This window comes from Mustela nigripes, chromosome 13, assembly GCF_022355385.1.
Source record: "Mustela nigripes isolate SB6536 chromosome 13, MUSNIG.SB6536, whole genome shotgun sequence".
Classification (NCBI taxonomy): domain Eukaryota; kingdom Metazoa; phylum Chordata; class Mammalia; order Carnivora; family Mustelidae; genus Mustela; species Mustela nigripes.
Genome location: NC_081569.1, coordinates 44702177 through 44712242, shown reverse-complemented (window position 1 = coordinate 44712242; position 10066 = coordinate 44702177). Strand labels below are relative to the sequence as shown.

Genomic DNA, 10066 nt, shown 5'->3' with positions numbered 1-10066 from the left:
TCATTTTATTCACATCTTTTTGCACACTTTTATTGCAATATAAAGAAACACTATTGATACAACCTGCATGAATCTTCAGAGAATTATGCTGAGTAAAAGCAGAATCCCAAAAGGTTATGTACTATATCATTCCATTTATATAACATTCTTGAAAGGACTAAGTTACATAAAGGAGTACAGGTTAGTTGTTGTCTAAGGTTAAGGAAGGGAAGTTAAGTGTGGCTATAAAAGGGAACCTGGAAGCAATGATATGGAAATATTCTGTATCTTGACTGTATCAATGTCAGTGTCAGAGACGTAATATTGTACCACACTTTGGCAAGATATTTCCATTGGGAGAAACTGGGTGAAGAGTACAGAAGATCTCCCTGTATTATTTCTTACAACTGCACACAAATATACAATTATCTCAGAATAGTTTAATTTTAAATACCTAATTTTGCAACATGGTCTTTCCTTCCCCTCCAGCGGTTTCCCATTGCTTTTAAGATAGGAGATCCTGGAAACCTTCACTCTGTCCTCCCAGGCTCCCTCCAGGCTTTCTAGACTCCATCAGACATGAAGAACAAAGGCAAAAGGAAATGTAGATCAAAATAATTTCCTTACAATTTGCTGCCCATTGACAAGCAGAGAAGGACATTCCTCCAGAAATTCCCAATTATCTTTTTTCTTTTTTCTAATTATTTATTTATTTGCGAGAGAGACAGTGAGAGAGAGCATGACAGGTGAGGAGGTCAGAGGGAGAAGCAGACTCCCCATGGAGCTGGGAGCCCGATGCAGGACTTTGGGAGCCCGATGCGGGACTTGATCCCAGGCCTCTGGGATCGTGACCTGAGCTGAAGGCAGTTGTTTAACCAACTGAGCCACTCGGGCACCCCAGCTCCCAATTATCTTACAGTTAATACTTTGCTAGAGGAAAAAAGCAAATTTAGCTTGACCACAGCCTGACCTACAGGATCCTCTAAGTATTCTTTAACATATGAACATCTTTTTGGAAATTTCCTGTTTCTACCCCCACTCCAACTTAAAAGTATATAACCAATCCCAGTGCGGCTCTTCCTGCCCATGGGTCCTGTCTCTGTGCTTTCATAAAACCATCTTCTGTGCACCCAAGACGTCTCAAGAATTCTTTCTTGACTATTATTAGCTCCAGGAGCCAAACATCACATCACCTCCCTACTAACACTCTTTCAGTTCCCCGACTAGACCTACTATTAAAGAGTTTTTAGAAATGCTGTTCCTATCTGAACTGTGCTTCTCTCCAACTCCTACTTGTCAGGCTGAAATCCTTAGGACAGTCTCCCCTAACTTCTTTGACTAAGTCAAAATCTGTAAGCTCTTCTTGCCCGGTGTTTTCCTCTTTGGTAGTACTTCCATTCACCGCTGCACTTCTGCATTTGTTTGCACAACTACTTAATTAATGTGTTTTCTTTACAGGTAGTTTCACGCGCGAAACTGCATCTGTTAGTTACAATGTTTGCTGTGCTCCCACCTAGAATGCTCAAGATGACTACTTAGAAATTGAAGAACTGAAGGAACGCCCACACACGCCTGGGGCTCTCGGGGCCGGGCGCATCCTGCTGGTGTCGCACGTGTATACGTCACTTCCTCCCCGGAAGACACTCTTTCTAGGAGAACCACTCAAATTCCTGTCACTGCTCAGACTCCCTCCGTGGTGGATATGGCTTTGCCGCCCTACTTCGCCCCAGGTCGCGCAGGCCCTCCGCCTCCGCAGCCGCCGCCTCCCGCTCCCTTCGGCTGTCCGCCACCGCCGCTGCCCTCCCCGGCTTTCCCGCCGCCTCTTCCCCAGCGGCCCGGCCCCTTTTTGGGGGCCTCCGCCCCCTTCCTCCAGCCCCCGCTGGCTCTGCAGCCCCGGGCCCCCGGGGAAGCCTCTCGTGGCGGCGGCGGTGGCGGTAGCGGCGGCGGCGTCTTCTACCCGGTGCCGCCACCGCCCCTGCCTCCGCCGCCGCCCCAGTGCCGGCCCTTCCCGGGGACCGACGGTGGCGAGCGGTCGCGGCCGCCGCCGCCAGGCCCGGGGCCGCCCTGGAGCCCGCACTGGCCTGAGGCGCCGCCGCCGTCCAACGAGCTTGGGGATGCGGCCCTGCAGCGCCTGCGCGACCGGCAGTGGCTAGAGGCGGTGTTCGGAACCCCGCGGCGGGCCGGCTGCCCGGTGCCTCCGCGCGCGCCCGCCGGGCCCAGTCTGGGCGAAGTGCGCGCACAGTTGCGCGGGGCTCTGCACCTGGTGCGGCGGCTGCGCGACCTGAGCCAGGCCCTGCGCGAGGCCGAGGCCGATGGCCCGGCCTGGGTGCTGCTGCATGCCCAGGCTGCGCCGCTGCGCGCCCAACTCGCCGAAAGACTACAGCTGCTGACCCAGGCAGCCTATGTGGGTGAGGCGCGGCGGAGGTTGGAGAGGGTCCGGCGCCGCCGCCTGCGGCTTCGCGAGAGGGCCCGAGAACGCGAAGCCGAGCGGGAGGCTGAAGCCGCGCGGGCAGTGGAGCGCGAACAGGAGATTGACCTTTGGAGGGTTAAGTGCGTGCAGGAGGTGGAGGAGAAGAAGCGGGTAAGAGCCACAGCTGTGCGGTGGCTGGGGGTAGTGATGTTTGGAACCTGAAGGACCGTGAGGCTTTGCGCTGTCGTTTCCGATGCTTAAGCCTCCTTTTCTTCATCCTTAAGATAAAAAAAAAAAAGCCTCCTTTTCTTCATCCGACCTCCTGTCTTCACGTTGATTGCATGTAAATGACGTGTAGTACAAAACACAAATGCTCTAGGTGCACTGCGAGTCCTGTAAACAAGGTCTGGGATTACGCAGTGGCGTTGCAGGGATGACAGACGTCCTGTCTCCTGCTACAATGTTCTATTTAACTAACGTTCAAGGTGAACAAAAATCTGGGTTCCTGTTTCTTATATGGGTCTGCTGATTTTAATACAAATATAGAGCACTTGGTGCCTTACCCTAATTGGCTAATGGGGCAGTAGTGATGCCTTTCCCAAGATTCCTTTGTTTAGGAATTTTAAACCACATATCCCCAGGTTTAACAGTGGTGTTTTTGAGCACTTACTGCATACTAGAAACTCTGCGAAAGCCCTTGCATATGCCAGATTTTTAATTCCTGTAACAACCGTGAGAGGTAAACCGTATTCTCGCCATTTTACAGATTAGAAAATTGAGGCAGAGAGACACTAACTTGCCAACAATCACACAGCTGGTTTTTAGCAGTTTTACTCCTGATTTGAGCCCATGTTGTCTCCTTTCAAAGCCTGTTAGTCTTCTGTAGGGGCCACGGTGAAATGGAAATTGGTCAGATACTTGTTTAAGACATTCTCATTACTTTTGGTTGCCTCTAGGTGTTTTCCCCACTCCCTTCACTCTCTACAACCAGCTAGGGTTTCCTCCCTCTTCCTCCTTGTGTCTGTTACTGCCCTAGAATCTGAAATAACTCCCCCCTGAAATATGATGGCGAGCTTTGTCTTCACACCTCCACGAGTATCTGTGTTTTAATGGAGAATACATGGAAGCAACACCATAATCTAAAGGAGTTTGCATCAGTTCTACAGACATTTAGTAAGGTCCCATTATGTGCCAGACCTGGTGATGGTGATAGGGGTGAATAGGATATATAGTGCTTGTCCTTAAGGGGCTTGGAGCCTCATGGGGACCATGTCTATACAGCACAGTATGTGTTAGGGTTTCACCTGTAGGTGTTGTAGGAACCCAGAGAAGGAATATCCAGTTTGGGGGATGGTATAAGGGAAGACTCTGTAGGTGATACTGTGACATCTGAACTGAGTTTTAAAGGAGATGTCAAAGCCAAGTGAGAGCAACAGGTGCAGTTCCGGGTAGAGAAGTTAATAGAAGCAGAAGAGGGGAACAGTATGGTGTGGTTGTGATGGTGAAAGTACAGGCATTTATTTGATAGATGGGAAGAGAGCTTTAGGCAAAATGATCTTTCTTACCATCCACACTGAGGGGATTGGAGACCAAGTCCTGTGAGTGGTGGTTTGAGGAACCAGTCATTCTGTCTACATGTGAACCAGCTTAAGAAGAGTAGGATAGGGTCTTCAGTGTTTGAAAGGCTCTCATGTCAAAAAATCCTAGGCACTTAAGAACACTGCAGTACAAGCTATGCATGTTGTGTGTCACAGAATTGTGGAGTCCTGGGCCTTTCTAACCCATTCCTTATCTTCCCACCTGGTCTGAATCTTTGGGTTCAGGAGTCCACTTTTTTTTAAAATATTTTATTTATTAATAAATAAAATATTAAAGAGAGGAGGACAGAGAGAGAGAGGAAGGGAAGCAGGCTCCCCACTGAGCAGAGAGCCCAACACAGGGCTCGATCCCAGGACCCTGGGATCATGACCCGAGCCGAAGGCAGAGGCTTAACCCACTGAGCCACCCAGGCACCCCAGGAATCCACATTTTTAATAAGAGAGCTTGGACTACATTTGAACAAATTCCAAGGAAGAAACAAAGATCAGAACCTGCATGGAAACTGCAGAGAAGATAATCCCTTGGCTGGAACAGTGGAGGAGAGGAATTGTGTCCAATGTAGGAAATTGGGAGGGAGATCAGTAGAAACTCTTTTTTTTTTTTTAAAGATTTTATTTATTTATTTGACAGAGAGAAATTACAACTACACTGAGAGGCAGGCAGAGAGAGAGAGAGAGAAGGAAGCAGGCTCCCTGCTGAGCAGAGAGCCCGATGTGGGACTCGATCCCAGGACCCTGAGATCATGACCTGAGCCGAAGGCAGCGGCTTAACCCACTGAGCCACCCAGGCGCCCCAGATCAGTAGAAACTCTTAACCTTGCAACTGTCTGATCTTCAAAAGCTCACTGCTAGGCAGCTGTTCTCTGCCGTAGGGTTGTTCCAAAAACTAAGTCTGTCTCATGGACTCTCGTTCCAGGAGCAGGAACTTAAAGCTGCTGCTGATGGTGTCTTATCTGAAGTGAGGAAAAAACAAGCAGACACCAAAAGAATGGTGGACATTCTTCGGGCCTTGGAGAAATTGAGGAAGCTCAGGAAAGAGGCAGCAGCAAGAAAGGGTAACCGTGGCTTTGGATTTCTACTTGTATTTATTCCTCTGTTGCCCTGCACTGTCCCTTTCTTTACCCTATCGCCCTCCCCCTGCCATTTTTTAAGGAAAAATATTTGATAATTTTTTATTTTCACCCAATAGAGTAATCTTGTCAGCAGTACCTCAGAACTTTTGAAGTAGGAAGCCTCAGACTTTGTTTACCCCTTGGTTTCCAGGGTTGAAAAGAGAGACAGGTGTGGGAACCCATACACTGCCTTTCCTTTGACTCATCATCCCTACCCCCGGCATTCCTGACCACGCTTTTCTGAGTGAGGTTGGCATGGCTGGTCAACTTTGCCCATGTACCAAGGCAAAAGCTATCCTACTTTTACTAGGTTCATCAGGAGGTGTTGAAAACTTGGCATGCTCCTTTAGATATGTTTCCAACCAGAAACATTGATATTTAAAGAGGTGTGAATGGTTGGACAGGGCAAGGAGTGCCTTGCAGACTGTATGATGTCCTCAGCTTACATGCTTTTGGATCATAAAACCTTAGTCATCTCCTCTTACCTCTAGAGGGAGCATTGGTTTTCTAGAAGATCCCTAGTTGTGCTTTGAACATTTGCCTGTCTTAATCGTTTTTTTTTTAAGGTTTTATTTATTTATTTGATAGAGAGAGATCACAAGTAGGCAGAGAGGCAGGCAGAGAGAGAGGGGAGGAAGCAGGCTCCCTGCTGAGCAGAGAGCCCAGTGCGGGGCTCGATCCCAGGACCCTGAGATCATGACCTGAGCCAAAAGCAGAGGGTTTAACCCACTGAACCATCCAGGCGCCCCTCCCTGTCTTAATCTTTGTTCTTGACAGTCTATTTGTGCGGAGGGCCCTCAGTTCCATCTTTTCCATTTTAAGCTCTCACTGTCCTGCAGAACTAAATACACATGCAACATTCTCCATCCTTCCCTGATTTGGGCTGAGGTGACCTCCTCCTCACTTGCACCTGACTTGGACCACATGCTACCTTATTTAGTAGGCTGTAGGCCATTGATATTCACCAGGGATAGTTGAGAACACATAAATTAGCAAATATTATGATAGCAGATGACTTCCCCTGTGTGTTTTAAAATATAAATGGAGGGGTGCCTGGGTGGCTCAGCGAGTTAAAGCCTCTGCCTTCGGCTCGGGTCATGATCCCAGGGTCCTGGGATGGAGCCCCACATCGGGCTCTCTGCTCTGTGGGGAGCCTGCTTCCCCCCACTTCTCTGCCTGCCTCTCTGCCTACTTGGGATCTCTGTCTGTCAAATAAATAAATAAAATCTTTAAAAAATAAAATAAAATAAAATATAAATGGAACCTGTGAGTCAGGCCCGTAATAAAGTTTCATTGGGATGTGACCATTGTGGATTCAGCCAAGCACATTGACTAGCTAAGTGGTTAGCTTCTGCATGCCAGCCTTCAGAGTAACTGATTCAGATTCAGGCCTCGGACGCAGATGATCCCATAGCACATTCATGAGTCAAAGGGGAGTTCGATCTATGGTGTCTACCTTATCTCTTCCTTGGGGAATGAAAACCCGAGGGCTTTTGTTTAATATTCTCCTGCTCCATGCCCTCTGTGAGGTGAGTGGTCAGTAAACTTTTGCCAAGTAAATTTCCTAGTGTAATTTCACTCTATTAGTCTTCCTCACTTTGGTCCAAAAGAAGGGGAGGGAATTTTGGAGGAATTGTGATCTGTTTGTAAAAAAGCAGCTTCCCTGGAGTTAATCGACTTGAATGTAAAATGATTTGGTAACTAGCTGCTGGTTCCATTACGTACTTAAAACTTTTCCTTCAAGGTATGTGTACCTCTAAATAAGGGCTCAGAGAATGAGGCTGGATATGTAAACAGGGCCACATTGCAAAGTGTCTTAGGGGCCAGACTAGACTGCTCCCCTATGCTGAAAGCTGAGGGGAGCCATTGAAAATTTTAAGCAGAAAGTGAAATGACAGCGGTGATTAGTGCTGGTGGAGCAGAGAAAGTTTTGGAGCATCTAGGATGGAGGGAGAAGAGGAGAGAGACTGAGAAGACTGTTCAGTAGTCTGACCGTGGTTAATATGGGAGTGTGAACTAAGGATCAGATGGTGGGTTGGAGAAAAGTAAATGCGTTTAAGAAATATGAATAAAGGAGAGAGGGAGTGTATAAGTAAATAACTTGGGGAACTCAGCCATGGGAGGAGGAATAGACTTGGGTTTGGCGAGTTCAGTGTGGGACATGGTCAGTTTGAGGTGCCAGGGGTACATCCTGGAGAAGAGGTCATCAGCATGTAGCCACAAGTAGGCATGACCTTCAGGAAGTTGTACAGTGCAAGGTGAGGGCCAAAAAGACAAAATCCTCGGGAATGTCAAAATCCAGATGGGTAAAGGTGTGGTCACAAGAGAGGTCAGAGATAAGAGAAGGTAGGTCACCTCCCTCCTAAAAAGTGGCAAATGCCCAGAGAGAATGCCCAGAGTTATCTTGAGCTGGTTACCCAGACATCTCTTTGCCTTGGTTTCCTCATCTGTAAGAAGGAGTAATGATGGTACCTAAAGATTGAGGAAAATCCATGGATATTAATACCCAATAGATGATCAGCAGAACGGTATTGGTAGAAGCCAGACTAGACTAAAGAGGGAATAGAAGGTGAGAAAAGCAAACAGTGAGTTTAACTTATTAAAAAGCTTGCCTGTGAAGAAAGGAGAGAGGAAATTCAGTATCTGACAGCATAGAGGGGTGGGTGGTAATCTTAGGGTCATGGAGAAAAGTTGAACACATTTCATTGCCGAGCAAAGATGTGAATAGAGGGAGGGGATCAGAGAGAAGCAGGAGGGATTGAAGATGGCTCAAGGTCCTGCAGGAGCTAGGGAGACTCTGATCCCAGGCAGAGGGATTAACTTAAGTGTAGAAGGAGCCATCTTTTTTTAAAGATTTTATTTTTCCATTTATTTGAACAGAGAGAGAGAAAGTAAAGTAGGGGGAGCAGCAGAGGGAGAGGGAGAATCAGGTTCTCCAGTGAGCAGGGAGCCCGACATGGGGCTCGATCCCAGGACCCTGGGATCATGACCTGATCTGAAGGCAGACACTTAACTGGCTGAGCCACCCAGGAGCCCTTAGAAGGATCCATCTTCCACTGGAATGAAAATGAAGGAGACAAGGATGGGTAGTCATGCAGATGAGTGAAATGGGGACTGAAAGTTAAGAGATTTCCTGCCTACTAGCCTGTTTTAACTGAGATAGGATAGATGGTTTGCTCAGAGACCATAGAGAAGGAAGGCTTTAGGAGAGCAGTAAATGTTTGAAATAACTGCTGTGAAGAATGAGTAGAAGCCTACTAGAGACCGCTTGGGAGTATGGTTGTAGGGAGGTGCTACGGGCACAGCTGATGTAGTTGAGTACTGGCGCTGGATCACATAATCAGATGACTTCTCCCAGGAGTGCTCCTCGACTGGCAGGTAAGCAGAGCTGTTAGGGTTTTGCTTTAAGACTGACCACAAGTGGGACACCTGGGTGGCTCAGTGGGTTAAAGCCTTTGCCTTCAGCTCAGGTCATGATCCCAGGGTCCTAGGATCGAGCCCCGCATCAGGCTCTCTGCTCAGTGGGGAGCCTGCTTCCCTCCCCCCACCCCGCCTGCCTCTCTGTCTACTTGTGATCTCTGTCTGTCAAATAAATAAATAAAATCTTAAAAAAAAAAAATGAACCCAAGTTTTGGTGAGGATGAGTAGAAGGCGAGGTAGATTTGGATACATTCAGTTGGAGGTTTTAGTAAAGCCTACAGTCTCCAGGGAGGAGGACATAAGTACACTGAGAGGGTAGAAAGACCTAGTCAGAGAAGAGAAGAATCATACTTAAGACTTTAGAGGTAGCAGCTTTTTTCTCATCATGGGAAGATTCAAAGACTGGACTAGGCTCTAAGGTGTAGGGGACTGAAGGGAAAAGAAGGCATTGGAATGTAGGTCCTGCAAGAACCCGAGGAGTGAGTGGGAGGGGTGGAGGGAACCTAAACTGTGTTAGTGCATGGGATCAAGAGAAAGAGTGGGTGAGGACTGCCATTTCTCAATCTGTGTCATGCTGATTAGAAGTTATCAATGAAAGGTTGATGGAGGTATGGATTCGAGGTGCAGCCCCAGCAGCCTGAGATGGGAGCAGGCCACCATTCCTCATGGGGAATGTCTATATTTTGGCTGTACTGGCAGATTGTAGTACTGTCTGTCTGGCAAAAGTTTACCAATTCCTGATCTAGGTAAAGAAATTAAACAATCATGAAATTATTATGAAACAGAGTAGGGACAGCTTGAGCTTCTCAGTGCATAAGAATTTTGTGTGTATTTGGAAAATAGTTTGCCACTTCATAGAAGATGGATTTGAGATGTAGAGTTTCTATAGTTGGTAATGAGTGACTGGAAACCTGTTCAAGCAAAGCAGTTAGGAGAAAATGACCTGGAGAAATGTTAGCCTTTCAGGTGAGGATAGGAGAAGGAATTCCACAACCACTTAGCGGTGATGGTTGAAGGAGAAAACAGTCAGACCTTCAAAGGCCTGAATCAGTCAGCTCTTTTAGGAAGCAGTTTAGTACCACATTTAGGTGATCCTGGAAGTACTCATAAACATTTCTTCTCTTGAGGATTTATCCTAGAGAAATAATCTGTAGAAGGAAAAAAGTGACATGTCCTAGAGTACTGATTGTAGCAGTATATGATAATAGGACATTTGGAACAGCCTAAGTGTCCAGGAATAGGGAGCTTGTTAAGTAAATTATGGTACATTGATTTGATGAAACAGGATAGAGACATTCAGTAATGATAAAGGCTGGAAAAGAAGGTAGAGAATTGAAATGGACATGTAGAAATTGTACATACTGTGTTGAACTGTGTGACGTTGCTGATGTACGGATGAGCAAAAATTACTGCAGGCTCAACGGGAAATAAAAATGGTTGACTATGTATGTGGTGTGCAAATTTTTATCTTCCTTGAATCTGGCCGGAAATAAAAATGGTTGACTATGTATGTGGTGTGCAAATTTTTATCTTCCTTGAATCTGGCC

The 10066-nt window shown here is 47.0% G+C and overlaps 1 protein-coding gene across 1 annotated transcript in view; it reads left to right on the top strand.

The window, feature by feature from the left end:
- The first annotated feature begins 1604 nt into the window (after positions 1-1604).
- The window catches only part of PDCD7 (programmed cell death 7), a 13863-nt gene continuing 5401 nt past the window's right edge, over positions 1605-10066 (top strand). The window contains exons 1-2 of the mRNA XM_059372268.1: positions 1605-2560; positions 4904-5042. Of these exons, the coding sequence (XP_059228251.1) occupies positions 1682-2560; positions 4904-5042 (1018 nt within the window). The 5' untranslated portion in view covers positions 1605-1681. The remainder of the gene's footprint in view (positions 2561-4903; positions 5043-10066) is intronic.